General features: G+C 38.4%; 1 protein-coding gene and 1 long non-coding RNA gene across 2 annotated transcripts in view; one reads left to right on the top strand and one right to left on the bottom strand.

Moving 5' to 3' along the window:
* Window positions 1-12,119, bottom strand: part of LOC136852494 (uncharacterized) — a 52,991-nt gene extending 40,872 nt beyond the window's left edge. The window contains exons 1-2 of the long non-coding RNA XR_010857165.1: window positions 11,884-12,119; window positions 9,111-9,188 (exon numbers count right to left, since the gene is read on the bottom strand). This is a non-coding gene — a long non-coding RNA (uncharacterized lncRNA). The remainder of the gene's footprint in view (window positions 1-9,110; window positions 9,189-11,883) is intronic.
* Window positions 1-24,760, top strand: part of LOC136852493 (galactosylgalactosylxylosylprotein 3-beta-glucuronosyltransferase S-like) — a 54,273-nt gene that overhangs the window by 17,827 nt on the left and 11,686 nt on the right. Inside the window, exons 5-6 of the mRNA XM_067127160.1 lie at window positions 2,000-2,096; window positions 2,677-2,790. Coding sequence (XP_066983261.1) covers window positions 2,000-2,096; window positions 2,677-2,790 — 211 coding nt within the window. The remainder of the gene's footprint in view (window positions 1-1,999; window positions 2,097-2,676; window positions 2,791-24,760) is intronic.

Genomic DNA, 24,760 nt, shown 5'->3' on the forward strand with positions numbered 1-24,760 from the left:
TACATTATGGAGATTTTTTATCAAAAAACCTGCATACAGAAGGGTGTTTACGGGATTAAACAGGATAACTGACTTTCTAGCCTGAGCTGTGACTGCCCATTCCTACAAGAATATAAGAACTTGCTTTGAGGCAGACAAAACCAATGGTTACAAAAAAAAAAGGGAGAGAAACAAAGCAGCAAGGTCAAAAGTTTTCCACTGCACAGTTCTAAAAGGTCTCAAACTAAAGTAACATGAATTTAAATTATAGCCGGTCCCCTTCCTATCTGATGTAAAGAAAAAAAGGTCACAGCTTCATCACTGGCTTGTTCTTCAAATTTCCAAAATTTCTGGAAATATGTAAATCTACAGGAAATTAATAATTCTGATTTAAATGAACCATCTTAATAAATTCTGCTAAATTATTTTTTTTGAGTCTTATTTTATCAACTTAGATGGCTATCAATATACATAAAAACCATTCAAAATAAGAAAATAACTTAAAAATGCTATTGTCAAACCCAGTCCTATCTCAACGATTTCCTCTCCTATTTCCTTGATTTACCAAGACAATGAAAATGGTAATTCTAAAAAGATGCTTACATAAAAAATATATTAATGCTTACGCATAACAACCTCACAAAGTAATCTTGTCAAACCCAATCCAATCATACCCATACCAATTCCCATTTCCACTCAGTTACAAAAAACCGTAGTCAAGAAATGCACAAAAATGTAACATAGATAGTAGTATGAACCATTAAATGACAAGTTTAGTTAGTTACAAATGATTTGTTTAACCAGACCTCTGAACTCTTTTAGGGTTCTTCTCGGGCTGGGAAAAAAAAGAGGGGAAAGAGTACATAAAAAATTAAGTAGTTAAATAAATAAATAAATAAATTAAAAAAAAGGGGAATAAAAAAAATTGAAAAAAAAATGGAGGGAAAAAAGGGGGAAGATTATATTTTACTTATCAATTTAATTTTGTTTAAGAAGAGAATGATATTATTAATTGGAAAGTTATTACCTGAGTGATGGCAACAAGTACTTTCTTTATTTTTTCTTTAAATTTTCATCTGAAAACCATTACAGACAGAATCAACAGACTATCAACCCAAGAGGGCCCCAATGGGAAGGAAACCTGCAGTGAGAGACAAGTTATAGGGAAAGATGATAAACAAATGAATATGAGGAAGCAGACCATGAACCCGATGCATTTGATATTTAGGAAACATCAGCAGAGAGTAGGAATGACTTTGCTCCTTGCTTGAATATTTGGAGATCAGAAGATTTCACAATTGCACAAGGCCAACTATCCTATACATATAGTAGTATTAAACCTGACACTAGTACATGACACACTGCTGTTTAAAGCAGCAGCCTGCCTAGTGTTGCTGGCAAAAACAGCTACGCCAGGTAAAGAAGAGTGCAGAGGATGCTTGTTGTTGAACTCACTTTATGTCTATGCCACAAGCCAACATTAACAGCTGGCAAAATAAACTTGGCAGATGACATAACTCTATCCAAGGGTTTGAGATGGAGTCAACACTTGAAGACCACACTAGAAAACAGTACTCCAACCAAAGAAGAAGAAGAGTTAAAACCCCTTAGTTATATGTAATAGCTTCATCCTGAAACTTTCTAAGAAAAATTTCAGCAAAATACCAAATTTATGAGAAGCAGAAGAGGGAATATTACATACCCACTTCTTAAAAGCCAAGTTCATGTCAAAAGTTACACCTAAAATCTGAAGAGTCACTGACATTCAAAATCATACCTTTAAAATGTAGATCAGGATACAAAGGCAAAAATGCTCTGGATTGATTAACTATCACTGAGTTTTAGAAGGGTTAACCTTCATGCACTAAAGCCCACTCCACTACTTGTTCTGATTCTATGCAATATTTTGGTTTGCAATTTATTTTTAATTAATTTTGTATTCCAAAGCTTCTAATTTATCATGAGTTAAAGAAAACATTTATTCTCTTACTTTATGGTAAGGTATCTGCCCATATTACAGGAGAGAGGGACTCCGTTGGCTTAGAGAAAATGCACGAGAGGGGGTCCTCTATTTTGCTGATGATGACAATAGTTACGATATACGATTATTTGAACAGGTATGTATTTCTCTTTATTTAAAGATGGATGGTGTATAGAAAGCCTTATATGGTGTACATGATATCAGTTTATTCGTATTTCAGTGAGTCTGAATGTGCAAATCAGTGGAAATATTAGTTTTAGTGAGTTATACATCCTGTGTTAATCATCAAACATTGCATTTCATGCGGAAATGATGAAGTTACAAGTAGCGTTCAAACCGTAAAGTAATTGATGCAGAGTTGAATGACTCAGAGGCTAATGAAACTAGTGCTAACCATAGAAATGAAGATGAAGGAGACAGAGGAGTCTTTAAGAAGTAAAAGGACAGAAAGCTGTTATAATTAGTTGGACTGTGCTTGAGATGATAGTGTGATGTTGAGAGTGTATTAATTCTGATATCTGAATATGTGTCACATATCAAAATGAAGGCAATGTTCCTAAGTAAATGACCATGAAATTATAGTCACTCTGTATAATACATGGTAAGTGTGATAGAAAAGTGTAAGACATGTAGGAACATATTGCAGTTGGAAGAGCCTAGGTGAATGTACTTCTGCAGTGCTTTCTAGTAATTGTTCTGTATGTTTTCTATTACAGATGAGAACTACAAAAATAGTCTCAGTGTTCCCTGTTGGGATGATTCTTAGTTTAGGAATAAGTTCACCAATCATCAGGGAAGAGAAAGTGGTTGGATTTCATGATGCATTCCAGGTAATGTCAGTAACTCATGTTATTTTTGTAGCATAGTGGATAATGGAAAAATTGTGCAAACTGTGAAACAAGCATGATATTTGGCAGTAGCACATCTTAGGCGCTTCTTGTCAAATCTGACTGATTGACCATTAGGAAATCCAAGCTAGCTGCCAGTTATGCTTTTAAAAATTGATGCAGGCGGTCAATTTAAATTTTCTTAGAATCAGCATGTATATTTTTTTAAGCCTACTAAGATGATTTATTCTATTTTTCATACTGTCAGATGTGTGTCTTATTTATGTCTGATTTTTTTTTTGAGAGAGAGCAAGGTTTGCTGGCTTGTAACATTGTACATATCAGCAGCTACTAATATGGGATACAGGGGTACATATGGATGAATACACAATAACGGCAATCCTGGTACACCACATTTGTTTCCAAGATGAACTAGCTGAGGGTTGCATGCAGAGGGTCTCTGTATCTGATGAAATGACTGTCAGTCATTACCAGAGCACAATGGCAAAAGCAGTGCTGTGAAATCCAGCATAAGGTACAGTTTCCCCTAAGAAAATACAGGTCATACTGTAACATCTTAGTGTTCCAATTATAGTTTAACTAACCCAAATCAATTATAGAGCCACATCTGAAGTGACTGGATGGATCAGTATGGGAGAGCCAAGCTGAGCCAAGGATAACAAGGTTTTAGTTGTCAGGATGGTGTACATATCAAGTGGGACTAATGGTACTGGATGAATGACCCAATTTTTATCCCACATAAGAACACACTCATTAGTGTGGTAAAAGGGTAAATCATTGACCCTAATGATAAAAAATAGTTATGGACACAAAATCTACCTTGGTAAAAGGGTAAATCATTGACCCTAATGATAAAAAATAGTTATGGACACAAAATCTATCTAAAAGTCATCCTTTGCCAAATGGGCAAAGTTTAATCATTGTCAACAAGATTAAGAAGGAAAAACTGAATTCTTCAGATCCAAATCCTTCCAAACACGTTGCTACAAGAATAACAATAGTGAGATTGATGAATGGTCAAAGACTCCAAAGCAACAAAATATTTTACAAGTATTGAGGGAGTTTTGGAAGAAGACATAAGACATGCAATGACACTGAAAGTGGATAAAAAACACTGAATTATTGTGCAAAGATCCTATCAGTGGAAAATATCTTGACAAACATAGTGATGGAGATGCCGAGCCATAAGAATTTTGCATCACTTCAATGCCTAGCACACCTGTACCATTGAAAGATAACCTACTGAAATGCATGACAAACCACAAGAGCTTCATCTAAGCAAAGATGCATACCCAGTTGCTTTCTCTTAACTAGTCGCTTAGATTGCTCATATGAAAGCTTCAAGACACTGAAACATTCATTCTCAGATTTGCTGATCTGGTCACAAACTGATGTTCAAGCTCCTTGCCAAAGAAGAGATATCCTACTTGTCTGTGATGTTGGGTCAATCTTGGCACAAACAAGAAACATGTTGACACAGTGCATCTGGCCAAGGCTGCTTGGGTGTTACAATGATATGTGCTTCAGCTTAATATAAGCCTCACAGCAGCAGTACATTTCTTGAAGGATGCACTGAGCAGGCAGTTCTACACACTGCTTCAATTTGTATAATTTGTACACATGATCAAACATGATGCAGATCTCAAATTCCAACTTCAGCTTGGTGCATCAAAGTCTAACCTTTCATTGCCATACTCTTACAGCACAACAGCTGGCCACCTATAAGGTAAGAACTCTGATCTAGATGCTGAAAACCATGGGGTACCATTTGCTATGCATGTCAGCATTGGTGTGTTTGCTAAGAAAAGAAAGTTGTAGTTCATCAAAATTCCTCATAAAAATGGGGATAGCATTTCATATGAGTTTTACAATTGTCAGCCAGGCTAGGAGAACAGTGACAGCTTATGGGGAAGATGAAAGGGTATGTCCATCAATCTTGAGGAAGCAGTTTGTCACACTGCATGAAATGGGGTTCTCAAGTGAAGGGGACCAGTGGCTTTATAAACATAAAAATTATAAAATTTATTCAAACTTAATAATGATGTAATTACCTTTGGCTGTCATATTCAAGGGGGCCTTTCTACTTGTATGTGGCTACTCTCTTTACTGAAATGCTAATGTAAATTGTGTTGAACTGAAAACACTTTATTCTTCTTTCTATCTGCCTGAGATGACAGGGAATATGAAACTTTCCTGGCCCTCTGTCCTTGTACTCTTTCCCTCTAGATACTACATATACAATTGCCTCTAGCTCTGAAAAATTCTGGCATAAACTGTACACATACACTCATTCTCACTGAGGAGACATTATGTAATCTTGGTCAATCCAGCCCTCCTGGAAATATCTTGAATGAACTGATTACTTAAATCTCCCAGAAAATCATATCAACAAGCTTTTAAACCTAAATAAAACATACAAAAATTTCACTGATCTCTTACTAAACAATTACTTAGTCAAAATTAAACATAAGTACGAAATTAACATACATGAAATCAAGGTTCTCAAACATCATAAAAGATTAAAAATTTTATCTGTTCTTGAAACTGCAACAGAGAAACGGTGCTTGGGAAACTATACCATATGAAATAATAAATAATTTGTTGCATAAGTTACACTTTGACAGCACACTTCCACAAGTAAAATGATCTCATGATTTATTTTCTATCAATTCAATCTGCCAACATTGAACTTTCCTGGAATGCTCTTCACTCGAAACTTGTAGCTCTGGAGCACATTGGACCACCTCATGATCCTTGGATTTTCAGCCTTGCATGGCTGGATGTGTGTAACTGGCTTATGATCTGTCTGTATTATGAAATCCATCCCATATGGGCACAGATAAAATCTATTAACTGCACATATTACTGCGAGCAATTACTTTTTAATGGTGCAGTAGTTGCACTCATTCTTCTTAAGTTTCCTACTGGCATAAGTAACTGGAAATATATCATCAGCAACCTCTTACGCCAGTGTACCTATTGGTCCCTGTTCTTGGCTTCAGGTAGCATCCTCTGCATCAAGCTACTGAAAGCTGCTGATGATTTCATTAATCCAAATGGCCTCCTCTTGAACTGGTAACATCCCCTTGAAACTGTGAAAGCTTTCTTCTCATTTGAAGCTGCTTCTACTGGGATCTGCCATTAACTCTTGGTGAAAATCTGTCATTATTTGCCATCAGTACATCATCAAAATTGGTTATAGTCTTTAGTCTATGGTAACCATCCTTCTTCCTCACCATCACTACTGGTGAACAGTATGCAGAAGTTTACCTTTCAGTGACTCCTTTTTTTAATCATCTCCCTAGCAGCATATGGTAAAGGATCGGACTTGCTGCTCTGTCACCACTTCAATGCAGTTTTCTCCCAACAAAGTCCTTCCTGCATTATTGGTTAAGATGTTTTGGTATTCCTTGAGCAACTTTAATACCTGCTTCTTCTGCTGTTTGTTAGGTCACTGCTAATGTTGACCTCTTGGTACACCTCTTTCTTCTGTGGTCAAAGATCCAATCAGCCCTCATCTGGAATTACTTGGTCCTCATTGGCTTCCTCCTCATTGACATTTGCATTCAGACATCTCTTTTCTTCAAAGACGGCTGCTGCTGCTTCATTCACTCCCTTCTCATTGTAACCAGTCACCATGTTCACATGAAGAGTCTTTATTTTCCTCTGATATTAACCTTGTAGTCAGTGTGATTAACCACTTTCTTGACTCTATGTGGCCCTCTCAAATGCAGCATCAGCTTGTTTGCCTCTGTTGGTAACAACATTAATACTTTTGGTCCCACCATGAGCTCTTGGGTCTTCTTGCCAAAGTGATGCATCTTGGCATCCCTTTGTTACAAATAGCTCTCTTGCTAGTTGACAGTTCTCCCCAACATGATATCTGAGCTTAAAAATGTTCTGATAGGTGTTGCACACTGCATCCTTGCAGCCTTTGGTCCACAGTTCCTTGAGAATCTGCACTGGTCCTCTCAATGTTCTTCTGTACATTATGCAAGTGGTGCAATTCTGGTGCTGGACTGCAGTGCTTCTCAAAATGCAAACAAGATCACTGGTAGACACTGGTCCCAATCCTTTAGTCTCTCCTGGCACACCTTCAGCATAGACTTCAGCACACCACTAAAGCTCTCACACAGTCTGTCATTTCCCACATTACATGGCAAAATAAACAGCTGCTTTGTACTCACCAGGCAACTGACACCCTTTATCATTTCAGTGGTAAACTGGGTACCTCAGTTACTGAGCATTTTCTTAAGAAGTCTTACTCTGCTGAAAACTTCAAATAGCACCCCCTCTACATTCCTTGTTGCTATTTTAGGGAGGACCAGATCCTTTGGGTACCTTATAATAAAATCCACCATGCTTAGCATGTGTTGCCCCTAACCAATACTGGCAATCAGGTTTACTGCTATTTTCTTCAATGGCTTCTCCTTTAATGGCATCTTCCCTAGTGGTATTTTGCTGGTATGGTCCTTAGGTGCAATCTTCTGGCAAACGTTGCATGGTCTGCACAATTTGGTGGCATCTGTAGCCCCTCCTGGCCAAAGGAAACTAATGATTATAAAGTTGAAAGTGGTCTTAGTTCCAAGATGAACACTAACAATGGACTTATGGGGTGGCTTCATCATCTCGGCATGATACATCTCCAGTACTAGTATTTACTGCACTTCTCCAGTCAGCTTTCTCTGGAAAACATGGTGTAATAGGTCATTAATAACTTTGAACTTAAAAGTTGGTCCTGTAGTCTGCATCAGTGTTCACTGATGTCTATCACTTGGCTAGGGAGATCCCTTTGTTGACTTCTTTTAGTTACTCTGCTGCTACATGTGGAATGCTATAACCTACTACCATTCCTCTCACTGGTCATAGCTGTTGCTGTCTCGGCACTAGTGTCCAGTCAGGACTTTGAGAGCCTACCTAAAACGGAGAGCCCCCTAAAGGCAAGCCTGCCGTAGGTTGTTCATAAGTACAGGATGAGAAAAGAGGGAGATATCAAAGAATACCATCTCCTTCTGGTTAAGAGAGGTAATAGGGAGAGCATATCGTTTAGAAGGAAACGAGGACCTCCCCACAACCAGGGTCAAGACACATGACATTAGAGGAATAGATCAGTCGGTAGTGTTCAAGAAAAACTGTTCAGTGGGAAAGGTCCTTCATGCCGGGGTTTGGAAGCACCAGACGACCTTCACCTCTTTCTACCTAAAGGATATAGCACACAAGTCCTTGGGTGCATTCACCTCGGGTCCAATAGTGACAGCACAACAAGGCGTTTAAAGAAGTAGAGCTCTAAATCAGCTCCATCGAGAGGGAGAATCTTTGCCGTCTGGTTTTCATATCAAAAGTGAGTGCTATTCACAAACTGATTCCTTACAGGTCTGGGCGGTATGAGAAACAAGGCACTTCACGTTTACGGGAGAGATCGGCCTCCCACCTGTACGTGAGGCTCCATATAATATGAAAGCGTAGGGTAGTATACGTGTCAAAACAAATAACAAATTAAAAAGAAATTTGTATTTTTCCAAACATGAACTTGCCCTTTCATATAGATAAAGTTACCCTCCTCTTACCACCCCACATAGCCTGATCTCCCACTTCTTCTGGGAGGCTGGTGTAGGGCTGTGCACAGACTGGTTCATACAATGGACGAATGGAGGACAGTTTGGGTCAACCTAGGTGGTTCCAGGTAATGTTAGGATTTTGTTTTTGTAAAGACGAGTCTAAAACAGCCGAGTATAGCAATGCACAAGTGAATACTCCATATATGAAAGCGTAGGTTCGTATGTTAGGAAAAATACAAAATTGTTTTTAATTTGGCATTTTTCTAAGAAATGCATACTTTAGTCTTAATTTAATTCAATAGTTACTGTAGCATTCTGTGATAATAAAAAGGCAAAAATTAAGAAAAATCTGTGTAAAGTGAAAATATCTATTACAATATACCACAAATAACTCGAGACCCTACTGCACAGGCAAGACAAGTTTTATATTATGTAGAAAATCCTAATGAATTGGGAAAATTTTTTAGCTTCAGCTACAAGTAATGCAAGCAGTGTTAACCATATAGGGTGGGAGCAGATTAAAAAATTCTTCAAGATTCTACTTTTTATGACAATAGCTTTGTAAACAGCTACCGTTGCAATTTCCAAAGGTAAGACGACAATAAGAAATAAACTACTAATGCCTGAGATTTAAAGGGAACTCTAGTAAAAAGTATCCAAGAAAAGTCATTCATAGGTTTTTTACAAACACAAGTTTATTTAAGTCTTAAAACCGTCACTTTGATAAACAATTACTGTACTTACCAAGGAACATGCAGAACCGTAACTAACATTCCGTCTTCGCTTTCCATATGGCTCGACATTTACCACAGAGCTGTAGGCCTGGGTGACATAGGATCAAATTAATTGGTGTTAACTACAGTTTTTTGGTATTTTAGGTTATCATGATAACTACATTAGTAAATGGCACACATGCACACACACACATACATATATATATATAAAATATATATATATATATATATATATATATATATATATATATATATATATATATATATATATATATATATATATATATATATATATATATATATATATATATATATATTATTTTATTTATTTATACACCAAGACTGGGTGAACTCAAGGAAACTTGGAGAAACAAATCAAGATTCTCATTTACTGCATATCGCATACATGATGATGAAAACAATTTAAAAGAAACTTGAAAGATGAAAGCGATCCAGTTTTACTGTAGATGAAGCACATCGTAAACAAACAGAACTTAAAAATTTACAACCTAAACTGAACAGTAATGTCAGAAAAAATGATCTTTGGCTATTATTGCAAAAGGAATTCCATACACATTCAGTATAGTTTTCCTTTAAAAACAATAAATTTAAAAAAAAAATGTGTATTTTGCCTAACATACAAACCTGAAAGTCCTTACATATGGATATTGCTTGTGAACGCGAGCTGGAACAGCCGTTTAACTTTTAACAAGGTGGTTAACTACCAATGATAGGGTGGGGTCCCGCCAACCCAGTCGGCATGCATTCACTTTGCCTTTCGGCCCACGTAGCAGTATGAGGGGTGGCTTGAGGTGGAACATCTATTGAAGACCCTCAGGTTTGTTTGTTATGAAAAATACAAATTACTTTAAAAATTTGTTGTTTGTTCCTACACAAATACAAACCTTCGGTCGTTACATATGGAGACCTACTTCTTGGTGGGAGGATTCTGAGTAAATCTCTGAACTGACTGGTACTTCCACTCACCTGGATCTCCTTCCTGGTCATGTAAAGCAGAGGAAGGAATCCCATGCCTGTCGAGCATATGGGATGTTCGACTGTCAGACTTCTGGGCCTTTGAATTAATGAGTTTGTCATTGCTTCGAAAAGGGCTAGGATGAACCCACAGTGTTGGAGACAATAGAGGGCTAATAAAACCAACAAGTTTGTTTTATTGTCAGCCCTCTCTCCCCTTGCTAGAGTGAGGGGGAGGACTTGCATCTATAAACCTACATAATCTACTTATAGACAGGGTACTTAGTTATCTAACTCACCTGCATCGCACACTTGTCCAGCATGTGACGGTTCGCCAACTGTCCCTCTGCCCACAGGAGAGGAAGGGTATAAAAAAGAAAAGGGAGAAAGCCAGTCACTCACACACACTCTTTTGCAACTGGATGAGCTACACAACTTGTTGAGCAGCCACAACAGGACCCAAGGAAAAAGTGTCCAAGGACCTGTGGGCAATGTCCTGAAGGTAGGAGGTGAATGTGGTCTGTCGCAACCATACTCCCACCCTTAGCACCTGTGGAACCAACAGGTTCTTCCTGAATACGAGGGATGGACCAATGCCCCTAACCTCGTGAGCTCTTGCCCAGTACGTACTCCTGTCCACCTTGTCAGACGCAGAGTATGACCATTTGATCGTCTCACGATGCCAGAAACAAATGGTGTTCTTTGACACCTCTTTCTTGGTCAAGCCAGTACTAACCGAGAGACATCGACGCTCAGGCCTGAGGGGTCGAGTCCTCTTAAGATAGTACCGCAGCAACCTAACTGGACACAGTAGCAGCTTGTCTGGATCACTACCAACTAAGTCAATGTCTGAATCACTACCAACTAAGTCATCTAGGAAGGGGATAGTGAAGGACTCGAACCTCTCATCAGGGACCGACAGATTCTGCGTCTTTGCTACGAATTCCAGTGCAAATTCGAGCATGACAGATCCCCATCCCCTTGATCGTTTAACATTGAAGGACAGCCCATGAAGTTCGCCAACTCTTTTCGCCGATGCCAGGGGAAGTAAGAACAAAGTGTTAAGGGTCAGATCCCTGTCTGATGACTCTCATAAAGGCTCGTAGGGCGAACGAGTCAGGCTTCATAGAACCAGAGTCACATCCCACTCAAGGGCCTCAGTTCCCTGGGAGGGCAAGACTGTTCAAAGCTTCTGATCACCATAGAGAGCTCCCACAAGAAAGATCGATGCCTTTCAGGCGAAGGACTTGGCCCTTAACAGCTGAGACAGAGAGAAGCTTCTCACGGCAAAGGAAGACGAGAAAGTCGAGGAGAGAGCGAAGGATTAGGACACGTATCTTGCAAACTTGTTTGCCTATCATATAGAATACAGGATTTAGGCCAAAGGCCACATGAGGTCATTCAGCCCTGAAAGGGAAATTGACAGTAAGGAGTTTGAAAGGTGTAACAGGAAGAAAACCTCGCAGCTGCACTATGAAACAATTGTTGGAGAAGGTGGACAGTCGCATGGAAGAAAGATAATGTGAATGGAGGTACCCTACAGCGAAAGGAATGAAAGTGGTTGCATCTAGGGGCCGAAGGGATTCTGCAAAAACCCTTAAGTAATGTCTACAGTGCACCAATTGGGGTGCACTGACGGCCCTAGGCTACTCACCCCCCAAGGGTTGTTTCCATATCTAGAGGCGCCTCAATTGAGCACTGAATTTTCACTGTTTTAGTTTTTGTATGGAAGGGCTGGGAGATTAATGATGCAGATTTTCAAGGAATTACCGACTGGAGGCTGTGAGAATGAAGTGCAAAACACTTACCATTACATGTTGGAGCTGATGGGAATCATTGAAAGGTCAGTGTTTTTTTTAAAGCGATTAAGTGTTAGTGTGATTTCTTTGTAAATTCGAGTGACTTTCGTCGATTCTAGTCTGTCTGTCTTTCAGAGTCGGAGTCAAAGAACAACACATTTTCTTTCTTAGAGCTTTATATTCCAACTAAGTTGAATTAATCGTAACTTCGTAGCTGTTAGAGCAGTGTTAGTAGTAGTAGTAGTAGTAAGCGGGATTTTCCGTTGAAATGGCTCCTTGCTCGTTTTATTGTCTCTGTGATACTATAAATCTTTTATAAATCCTTTCCCGTTTTCAATTTCTTCTTTCAACAGATCTGCAAATAAAAGTAAATTAGCTGCACAAATCTATATATATTTCTAATGCCACTATATGTTGAGCAGTAGGCCGTAGAGTAAATGTTGCAAGTTTTCAGTTTTTTCTTCACAACATTCTGGCAAACGACTATCAACATAGAGGGCGCTGATGCCCGGCGGTAAATTATAAAAAAATGAACGAGACAAAATAGACAAAACTGAGAATCATATTTTAACCTAATATTTTACCACCTCTCCTTGCTGAACAGTTTTGTTATAACTTGAGTAAAGAAGAAAAATTATAAAAAAATATAAAGATATTTTGCTTTCACAATACAAAGGAAATATTCTAATTAAGTACATGCAAATATTCAAGTACATGAAATGACATGTAATCACACAAGAATAAGATGATAAAGAGAATACAGAGCTGTAACAAAAGGATTTGATTAAACGTCAGACATGGACAGTTTACAGCTGAACTTAAAACTACGTAGCAAATAATGATGAGTATAATATCCAAGTAATGAGTATTAGTAATAGAATAAGTAAACTAAAAATTAACATTTCAAAATATCTGGCAAACAGGAACTTGCAAATTTTTCAATATTAAAACCATTATTTGGTATAAATGACAAGTAAGGTACTGTCTATATCAACGGCACTTTTACAGCAGGCATAGTCCCAACTTACAGTAGTTCTTGGGTCCTCTCTGCGCAGATGATCTTGGTAAGGGGATCACCCAAATTCTTCTTTGATGTTGATTTTTCTCAGGTGCTTTTAGGCGTCAGTGTACTTTGAGCTCTCAGAGCATGGATATAAAGACTGATTTCTTGACTGTATTGTTGTTATCAGAATAAAAATTAACATAGGCAGAAATATTTGTGGGTTTTCTGTACACATTGTATTTAAACCCATTACTACAGTCTATGCATCAGACAATCCAAAGAGCAAAAGCAACCATCCTTTCCCATTTCCATGGTGAGTTTTATTGATGGCACTTATTCATTAATTAATAAAGAAGTTATTTACATTTTCGTTACCTGGTCATATAGATACTGTCATGTAAATAACCTGAACCATGTTACATTCAGAGGAACGATTCTGTTTAATAATTTAGTTTTGAAAAATTCAATATACAAATTACTTAACACCGGAGATAAAGGGTTACCCATTGCCAAACCAAAATTTTGAGAGTAAAATTCCCCGTTGCTTTCAAATTTACATTCTTTTACAACAAATTTTAATGAATTCTCTTAGCGTGTGCTTGGAAAATGGTATATCCAGCTGTCTGTTCTCGGGATCGTCAATAGGTACCCTTGAGAATAATGAAGTCACGTCAAAACCCACTAGCCTAGATTCACCAGTAATCTGTGATCTTTCTGAGTTCTCTTTCCCGTCTTGGAATATGTCGTTATAGAATTTGCACACATCCCCTAAAAACTCCAGCAGATCGTCAATTGGTACCCTTGAGAATAATGAAGTCACGTCAAAACCACTAGCCTAGATTTACTTGTAATCTGTGATCTTTCTGTTTTCTCTTTCCCATCTTGGAATATGTCGTTATAGAATTTGCAGCCGCCCTCGTCCGAACCCATGCAGCCAAAGAGAACCAGCGCTTGCTTTGTAAATCTCGGGAAGAACAAGTGATTCCAAGATCATTAATGTTTAAATCCTTGTTGAAATGAGAAGATCGGCCCATCGATGACATCCAATGATGCATTCTAGAAAAGAGCACATTACTATCAAAATAATGGAAAACAAAAAGTTATTTGAAGAATCTGCGAGAAGAAGCCATTTCGAAGCCTCAATATTACCCGAGTGGAAAGATCCCCTACGAGAATTCTGTTACTGGAAAATAAGAAAAGGGCATCAGAGGCTTGAACAGAAACATGGAAATAACATGAAACTGCTGATCCAAAGTATCCCGTGGACTATCAACGCCAATCATGTCGTTAACTTACCGAACAGACATCTTGATAGAAATATGACGAGCGCCTTAGGCTACGGGTTTAATTTTGCTTTGTCATCTTGTGTATCGAATGGTGTGAATTGAATTGAACTGAATTGAATTGAATATAGGATTTATGCCAAAGGCCAAGCACTGGGAACTATGAAGTCATTCAGCGCTGAAACCGAAACTGACAGTAAAAGTTTGAAAGGAGGAAAATCTCGTAATTGTACTACGAATCAATTGTTAGGAGTGGGTAGAAAGTAAGATGGAAGAAAGAGAATATGAAAGGAGGTACAGTAAAAGGAACGAAAGGGGTTGCAGCTAGAGGCAGAAGGCACGCTGCAAAGAACCTTAGGTAATGCCTACAGTGCACCGCGTGAGGTGCACTGATGGCACTATCCCCTACGGGATATCGAATGGTGTGGAAATCATAACCGGATTGGAAAAGTACAGTGACACTGCCAGTGAAGATGTGAGCACAATCAAGTGAATTGATTATGGAAATCTGAAAAAGCCAGATACCCCAAATGTCTAAAAGATATATATATATATATATATATATATATATATATATATATATATATATATATATATATATATATATATATATATATATTATATATATATACATATATATATATATACAGTATATATATATATATGCACATGACGAAAGCGGACAAATCTGGAACATTGGTAATTTTGAATAAACGTGAGTATTTAGAATAAACCAATAATCTGTAAAGTGATGAAAATTCATACACCTTATTAGACAGTGCATTAAAAGGGACAAAAAAATTTGTTAACACTAAAGAAACTAGCACCAAAAAAAACAGCTTTTTCTATAACACATAATAATAATTTCAAAGATATTCCCTATCTACTTAAGAGTTGGAATTCATGTCGTTTTCAAGAACAATAGAACGATGAAACACGTACTTATGAAGAACTCTTCCGACAATATTAAAGGATGTGTTTACCAGAGTCCAAGTAAATTACGTGAAAGCTTTTATATTGGTCATACTGGAAAAACATTGGTAAAGAAAATATAGAACAGCATAAAAGTTGTGTAACCATGTATTCTTCTTTCTATCTACACGAGATGACTGGGGACGTCAGACTTGCCTTGCCGTCTGCGTTCTTGTCCTCTCTCTGGCTAGTATATACCTGTATATGGTTGCATCCAGCTCTCAGAAGTTCTGGCAATTATACATACACACACGCAGTAGATGCTATGTAATCTTGGTCCACTCAGCCAACCTGGAAATATCTTCAAGAGGAAGAGTATTCAAAACCACTAAGGAAAAATTTAATCATGTTGACATTCTTTTAAACATAAACATAAAAAAATTCCACTGACATCTTACTAAACAAATTTTTCTTCAGAACTAGATGCATGCATGAAATTAGCATATATCAAATGAAAGCCTCTGAACATCACAGAAAATTAAAGATTTCTTCTATTCAAAGTGCAACACAGAAACACTGCTAGGAGAACTAAATATATTAAAAATAATCCCCCTATATATTTTGACACCCGCTTATCCCTATAGACCGCCCTGGCTCCCTCTCTTTCAATGAAAGAGTCCATGTTATTGGTCTACTCATTGAATCTGGGCAACTTGGGGTTTGCGGCTACTACAACGATACTGGTGCTGCTTAAATGTCTCTCAGGGGTTCCACCACCAATTTCTGCCTTGAATCTTAACCCTTTGATTTCGGTTGTAACGTATACGACGCATTTAATAAACTGGCTCGGAACACTGTTGTGTCGTATACGAGCACCGGTAATTTCCTTTTATGTGAAGGACTGATGACTGAAATACTGGCCTCTTTTTCTTGATATGGTAACAGTCTGTCAGTTGCCATACAGTGAATTCATATAAATTCACGTGTTTCCCTAAAATTCATTAGTCTTCATCAAGATGTCACAGGAGGACGGGTCAAGGGTACGACATCCTCGAGTTGACCGCCGGCAGATCGAGAGAAGAGCTCTCGACGAGGATAACTATTTTATAGACCTTCTCGACTCATTTTCTGGATATGAAAATGAATCGGTTTAGAAGGAAATGAAATGGATAATTATGGTCCTGGTACAAGAGACAGTGATGAAATATCAACCGACAGTGAAAATGACGAAAATCTGCCACCTACAAATGAAAGCCAAGGTGTCAAAAGAAGGCGGAGACAGCGAAGTGACCCAGGTGATGAGTGGGAGTGGGCTGCCAGCAATTTCAGCCCAGAGATTTCATATTTGACAGCAGTGGCAGTGGCATTACGTCGAAATGTAATGTGAATGAAAATTCAAAGGGAAGTAGACTATTTTTTTGAATTTTTCGACAACGAATTTATGGGGCTGATTGCTGAAGAGACAAACCGTTATCAGAGATTCCTTGTTGATACGCTAGGAGATGCAGTGCCAAAGTATTTGCGAAAATTTGCTCAGGTTACTGTGGAGGAAATGATACGGTTCCTTTTTGTGTGATTATGATCATGTCGCATATAAGTAAACATCGCATCGTAGATTACTGGACTGCGCTTGAGACATTCGAGACAAAAGGAGTGAGAAGGCTGATGGCAAGGGACAGATTTCTTCAAATTCTACGGGTTCTACATTTCGTTGATAATTCACAGGAAACAAGCCCAGATAATAAACTAAAAAAATTAAACCCGTGCTCGACAGTGTGCGTAGAAAATTCCGGGAAAAATTTCAACCTTTCCAGGATTTATGCATAGATGAAAGTTTAATGTTATGGAAGGGAAGGCTAAGTTTCAAGCAGTACATTCCAGATAAAAGAAGTCGATTTGGAGTGAAAATATTTGAACTTTGTGATGCCAAAACGGATTATATTGTCGATTTTATAATCTATACTGGAAAAGATACAGAGATATTGGTAGATGAGGATCTAGGGGTATCTGGTTCTGTGGTAAAAACATTTATGGCCTCGCATCTCGGAAAACATCACATCCTGTATTTCGATAATTGGTATTGCAGCCCAAAACTGCTCAAGTATTTGGGCGACAACGAAACAGGAGCATGTGGAACAGTCCGGAAAATAGGAAATTTATGCCTAAATTTCCTGATGTGAACAAATCTGAGATTTCGTCTCAAAACTGCAATGGAATATTAGGTTTAAAATGGCAGGATAACAGGACAGTGTATATGTTATCTTCAGTACATGAAAATATAATGGTAGACTGTGAAAAAGGTGTCGACCAGGGGAATTTGTGCAAAACCTGCATGCGTTGTTGACTATAATAAGAAAATGCGGATTGTGGACAAGAACGACATGCTTATTAGTTCTGTGAAGTGTATCCGTAAAACCACGAGATGGTACATAAAACTATTTTTCCGTCTGCTTGATATGATACTATAGTAAACTGTCATCACTTGCATGGATTTGTTACTGGCAAGAAAGGGTCATATTTACAGTTTTCTAAGTCAGTCGTTCTGCAGTTGATTGAAAGGTACCCTCCAGCACCTAACAAGATAATTACCCGCACCGTAATAACGCAGCCAAGGCGGCTAACAGAAAGACACTTTCCTGATCCAGTTCCCTCAACAGAAAAACAACTGCGACCTAGACTAAGATGTCGTGTGTGCTCGCATACATCCTGTAGGCCCAAGAAAGGCCAGCAGACATATTTCATGTGTAAAGACTGCAATGTAGGACTATGTGTCGCTCCTTGTTTCAGAGAATACCACACACTTCTGAATTACTAGAATTCTGTCGTAAAAGTTTTGTCAAGATTATTATGTTCAGCTTATTAAATATTCAGATTCATAACCATTTGTTATTCACATTGTTTGATTTCATTCAACTTATGTCATAAAAGCTTCTTCCAATCATATTGAGTCTTATGTGTTTATACATTTTCTGATTTTGTTTTTTTATCTACAGCAAAAGATTTTTGTAAAAATAAATGTTGAAATTCATCTGTATTATAATTTTCTTCATCAAATTATGGCTTTAGTCTTTAGTGAGAGAGAGAGAGAGAGAGAGAGAGAGAGAGAGAGAGAGAGAGAGAGAGAGAGAGAGAGAGAGAGAGAGAGAGAGAGAGAGAGTAAATTACTATTTTGCGTTTAATGTTCCTTTTCTGTCCTTTGAAGACTGGATATCATAAAATATAAAATGAGTCGGATGTAATGTAAATCTGATAATCATGGTATTGATGATTTATGATATATGAGAATAATAATAACAATATAATAACCGTTACCATGAGATTAATGAATATAGACAATGTTGTTGTTATTATTATTATTATTATTATTATTATTATTATTATTCAGAAGATGAACACTATCCATATGAAACAAGCCCACAGGGTAACTAACTTGAAATTCAAGCATACTAAGAAAATGGTGTTCATTCGAGGTGAAATAACAGAAGGTAGTAGGAAATACAGAAAGAGGAGATCAGTTATTAGAAAACAGATGTACTAACAATAAATAAATAAAAATGTAAACAAAGTATTAAATACAAGATGTATTGCATAAGGGTAGTAATGCATTACATTCACTTGAACTTTTGAAGTTCCGTTTGCAACACATCCTCAGTAAAGAGGCTGTTCCACAGTCAAAGGCGTGAGGAATAAAGGTCCCCTGGAACTGAAAAGTTCGAAGGCGAGGTACATTTATGCACATTGATGCTGCTGTTCAGCGAATCTGGTTGCCCTCTCAGCAGCAACAGGGGATCAGGGATCAACTGAGAATGTGAAAGATATGTCAAAATACAACTTATGAAAAAGTGACAAACAAGAGACCATCCGTCTATAGTCCAAGGCATAGCTGCCAAAGAAACCTTCCACCTCGAACCACTCTAAAAGATATAAATCTCTGGCAGAAGCAGACATCTCCCGGAGAACAGTATCCTAGTAAAGGAAGGACAAATTACCTAAAAATGTTGCACTGATTTAATCACTCATATAAGTATATGAGGACTTAAGAACAATACCCAACTTTCATGCGGCATTTGCTGACATTTTCATTAGATGTTTCTCAAAAATAAGATGTAAGTAAACAGGTACCACTAGAATAATTGAAGGAAAAGAAAAATATCTGTAGAAAATTATAACAGAATAAAATGATCTACAAAACCCTACAACTTCCCCGAATATTGGTTCAAAAACAATTGAACAAATTCCAAAATGTTAGTGATTAAATATATATATATATATATATATATATATATATATATATATATATATATATATATATATATATATATATATTATATATATATCTATATATATATTATATATATATATATATATAGTATATATATATATATATATATATATATATATATATATATATATATATGTATATATATATATATATATATATATATATATATATATATATATATATATATATATATATATATATATATATATATATATATAAAATTATAACAGAATAAAATGATCTACAAAACCCTACAACTTCCCTGAATATTGGTTTTTTTAAACAATTGAACAAATTCCAAAATGTTAGTGATTAAATATATATATATATATATATATATATATATATATATATATATATATATATATATATATATATATATATATATACAGTTCATATGTGGCTAATCATTTTTTTGTAACAGGAATTTATCCAATTTTTATTTTTATAGGGATAGGTGTGAGTATGTGTTTGTATTTTACATACACACACACAAAAACATATATACATATATATATATACACTCATATATATGTAATTAATTGTATATATATTACACACACATTATATATATATATATATATATATATATATATATATATATATATATATATATATATATATATATATATATATATAACTGAATCACGAGAATATGGAACGTGATGAATATATAAATAAAGACAATTCCACGAAGGAAAGAGAAGCAACAGAGTATTGCAAGGCTTTTCGACGTATTGTCCTTTACTTAGCAGACTCGTTTCTCTTTCCTTCAGGGCATTGTTTTATATATATATATATATATATATATATATATATATATATATATATATATATATATATATATATATATATATAGTACTCACACATGTATATATAGTCAATTATATATATATATATATATATATATATATATGTATATATATATATATATATATATATATATATACATACATACATACATACATACATACATACATACATACATACATACATACATACATACATATATAGTATATATATACATACACATACACACACCACACAATTACACATTTTGATCAGCAATGTGATTTATAATATTGATCCCTAGTGAATGTGGCGAGGTGGCAATTGTGTTTACATGTCACATGCAAGTGTGACAGACGACGCGCGTAGGTGGCATTTCAGATGCACGTGTCCTGTTGACAGAAATGAACTGCTTTGTTTTCAGCCGCTGTACCCTCCACCTTTGTCGAATTTGGTGGGCGTGACCGTTGGAATATTAGCTTGAAAATGGGCCCCGATTATCCCAAGCCCTGGCAGTCTCCAATTCCTTGTTTCATTGACAAATGCCGATTCTGGAACCTCCCTTTACTTGCGGCTAATACGATTTCCATTCAAGGAGGTTGTTTCCACTTTCCCCTGACTTTTGACCGCCATCGTCAATCAAACATTGAATTGGAATCTGTCCGAAGGACAAGGGATAATCCCAGGCCCTATTCCCAAGGTATTCCAGCGTTCAGGGCCACCAAACTCAACACAGGTGGAAGGTAAGCAAGAGCAGAAAACAACGACCGGTCATTTCCATCAAAAGGATTCCGGCATCTCACGTACCACCCACGTCTCAGCCATGGAAATACGATTGTCACCTTCCAAATGTCCATATTCGCTAGTGTCCAAAATGTATTGTTGTGTCGTGTAATCATTGTTGCCGTTGTCATGGATTCATATATATATATATATATATATATATATATATATATATATATATATATATATATATATATATATATAGATGCAGTAATGTGTGTGTGTTTGTACATATACTGTATGTATGTATGTAGGTGATATTGAGATGCACGTGTGCTTTGACAGAAATGACCCGCTTTGTTTTCAGCTCGCTGTACCTTCCACTTTGTCGAATTTGGTTGGCGTGACCGTTGGAATAATTGCCGATTTTGGAATATTCCTTTATTACTGGCAGCTTATTTATTTGTGTTGTTACATTAATTGCATAATATCTATATCACGGATCGCTACTATCACAATATTATCATATAAATAAAACAGGTTAATTTGCAGCAAAACAACAAATACAAACGCTATTACAATGATTGTTTACGATTTCGTGCGTCTGGTAGCATGCTACGGGTGACTACCGTCTGAAACCCTCCGGATTGTGGTAAGTGTGACGTCTCATCTCGGCTGTAATCAAAGGGCTAATGAAAATTAAAATAATTAATAATTTCCCATATTTTGGTAATCATAGAATCAACTAAAAACGATTATTAAATAAAATTATCTAAAAATGAAAAAAATCCCGTAGGGTGGGTCTGCCCAGACCCAACTTGCACCAGATAGGGTTAAGAGATTGGCCAGTCTTGGAGGCCTTTGGGCCTCATCCTTGAAGTTCTTGGGCCCTCTCCAGGCCTGCTTCCCAGCCTGGCAGGATACCTGCCTTCCTCCGAGGAAGCAGCCTCTGGGTCGGACCCTTCCCTTCAAGGCTGCCCTCAAGAGACTGGCCAGCCTTGGAGGACTTTGGGTCTCATCCTTGAAGTTCTTGGGCCCTCTCCAGGCCTGCTTCCCCAGCCTGGCAGGATACCTGCCTTCCTCCGAGGAAGCAGCCTCTGATCAGACCCTTCCCTTCAAGGCTGCCCTAAAAATAAGAGACTGGCCATCCTTGGAGGACTTTGGGCCTCATCCTTGAAGTTCTTGGGCCCTCTCAGGCCTGCTTCCCCAGCCTGGCAGGATACCTGCCTTCCTCCGAGGAAGCAGCCTCTGGGTCGGACCCATCCCTTCAAGGCTGCCCACCCATCCCTTCAAGGCTGCCCTCAAGAGACTGGCCAGCCTTGGGAGGACTTTGGGCCTCATCCTTGAAGTTCTTGGTCCCTCTCCAGGCCCGCTTCCCCAGCCTGGCAGGATACCTGCCTTCCTCCGAGGAAGCAACCTCTGGGTCAGACCCTTCCCTTCAAGGCTATCCTTAAGAGACTGGCCAGCCTAGGAGGACTTTGGGCCTCATCCTTGAAGTTCTTGGGCCTTCTCCAGGCCTGCTTCCCCAGCCTGGCAGGATACCTGCCTTCCTCCGAGGAAGCAGCCTCTGGGTCGGACCCTTCCCTTCAAGGCTGCCCTCAAGAGACTGGCCATCCTTGGAGGACTTTGGGTCTCATCCTTGAAGTTCTTGGGCCCTCTCCAGGCCCTTCCCAGCCTGGCAGGATACCTGCCTTCCTCCAAGGAAGCAGCCTCTGGGTCAGACCCCTTCCCTTCAAGGCTGCCCTTAAGAGACTGGCAGTCCTTGGAGGACTTTGGTCCTCATCCTTGAAGTTCTTGGGCCCTCTCCAGGCCTGCTTCCCCAGCCTGGCAGGATACCTGCCTTCCTCCGAGGAAGCAGCCTCTGGGTCGGACCTTCCCTTCAAGGCTGCCCTCAAAAGACTGGCCATCCTTGGAGGACTTTGGGTCTCATCCTTGAAGTTCTTGGGCCCTCTCCAGGCCCGCTTCCCCAGCCTGGCAGGATACCTGCCTTCCTCCGAGGAAGCAACCTCTGGGTCAGACCCTTCCCTTCAAGGCTGCCCTTAAGAGACTGGCCATCCTTGGAGGACTTTGGGCCTCATCCTTGAAGTTCTTGGGCCTTCTCCAGGCCTGCTTCCCCAGCCTGGCAGGATACCTGCCTTCTTCCGAGGAAGCAGCCTCTGGGTCGGACCCTTCCCTTCAAGGCTGCCCTCAAGAGACTGGCCATCCTTGAGGACTTTGGGCCTCATCCTTGAAGTTCTTGGGCCTCTCCAGGCCTGCTTCCCCAGCCTGGCAGGATACCTGCCTTCCTCCGAGGAAGCAGCCTCTGGGTCAGACCCTTCCCTTCAAGGCTGCCCTCAAGAGACTGGCCAGCCTAGGAGGACTTTGGGCCTCATCCTTGAAGTTCTTGGGCCCTCTCCAGGCCTGCTTCCCCAGCCTGACAGGATACCTGCCTTCCTCCGAGGAAGCAGCCTCTGGGTCGGACCCTTCCCTTCAAGGCTACCCTCAAAAGACTGGCAAGCCTTGTAGGCTTTTGGGGCCAATCCTTAAAGGGCTTGGGCCCTTTCCATGGGAAGGGTCAGACCCATAGGCTGCTTCCTTGGAGGAAGGAAGCGGCCTCTGGGTCGGACCCTTCCCACCAATACTCTTTGCTTTCTCTTACCCTACTTTTCAAAACTGACACTTTCTGTCTCCGAAGGCTTCCAGACGATTTGAAGCATCTCGAGATTGTTCTTGGACACTTTGAAGCTCGGCATGCGCGAATGGCATTTCTCTCGTCCTTCCAGGAGCCGGAGGACTGAAGGATTCCAAAATGTCTTCAAGGAAAATCTCAGAAGGTTTTAGATCATTTCAACATCGCGATAACCATTACTTGAGTTCTTTTTCTGGCACATAAACAGCTTCTTGCTTTAAGGAGTCGTCTTCTATAAACTTATGAGATTCCTCTTACTGACGATATTGATCATCCCTTCGATTCTTCCTTTGCTTCTCCGAAAAGTAATTCTGTGAATCCAAAATCTTTGAAGTAGTTTCTAACACCTCAGGTTATCTACTTTATTCTTCGTCAGCATTCTTCAGTATATACCTCCACGCCGATGTCGTCTCTTTTTGTTCCTTCTCTTTCTTATTTCGAGCGAAGAACTGCTCCAAGCGGTAATTTTGGGCATCCAAAATCCCCTCAATCAGCTTAGAAAACACCTCAAGTTCTCTACCTTTATTTCGTATAAATTCTTCAGTTCCTCCGTTCCACTGTCTTCCTCTCTTCTTGATTATTTCCTTCCTTATTTCGAATGAAGAGCTTGCGTCCGTGAGTGACAATACGACTGTAGAGGTGCCGAATAATCGCAGAAGGCGGGAACCTCGACTTCATACTGCTCCGCGAAGTAGTCCATATTTTCAGCAGTAAACAATTACAGACTGAAGCTATCTGCCATTCTCGTGATGTACTTTTCCCTCTTGAAAATCTCTTTTTAGTCGATCTGCTTCGTCATCCAGTTCATTTTAACCATAAACTTCGCCTTCTTTGCTCACATGCTGTCTCTGAAGGCTTCAAGACGTCTTCCTGGAGGATCCCTGAGATGGCCACTGTAGTCCTTGGTGTCAGTGCACCTATTGAGTGATGGCACTATACGCATGAGCTGAAGAATTCTAAAACGACTGCAGGAAAAACACGAAGATATTACGGCGCCAGGCGACAATGATTCTTTCTTGCAGCAGAAGGTAATGAAATTTTCTTGAAAGCTTTATTGCCACGAAACATCAATATTTAAAAAAAAAAGAAATTAAAAATTTAGTGAAAAATCATCATCGTATCCTTTTCTCTCGTCGCCGGGAGAAATATATATATATATATATATATATATATATATATATATATATATATATATATATATATATATATATATATATTTATATATA

Source organism: Macrobrachium rosenbergii, chromosome 25, assembly GCF_040412425.1.
Source record: "Macrobrachium rosenbergii isolate ZJJX-2024 chromosome 25, ASM4041242v1, whole genome shotgun sequence".
Classification (NCBI taxonomy): Eukaryota; Metazoa; Arthropoda; class Malacostraca; order Decapoda; family Palaemonidae; genus Macrobrachium; species Macrobrachium rosenbergii.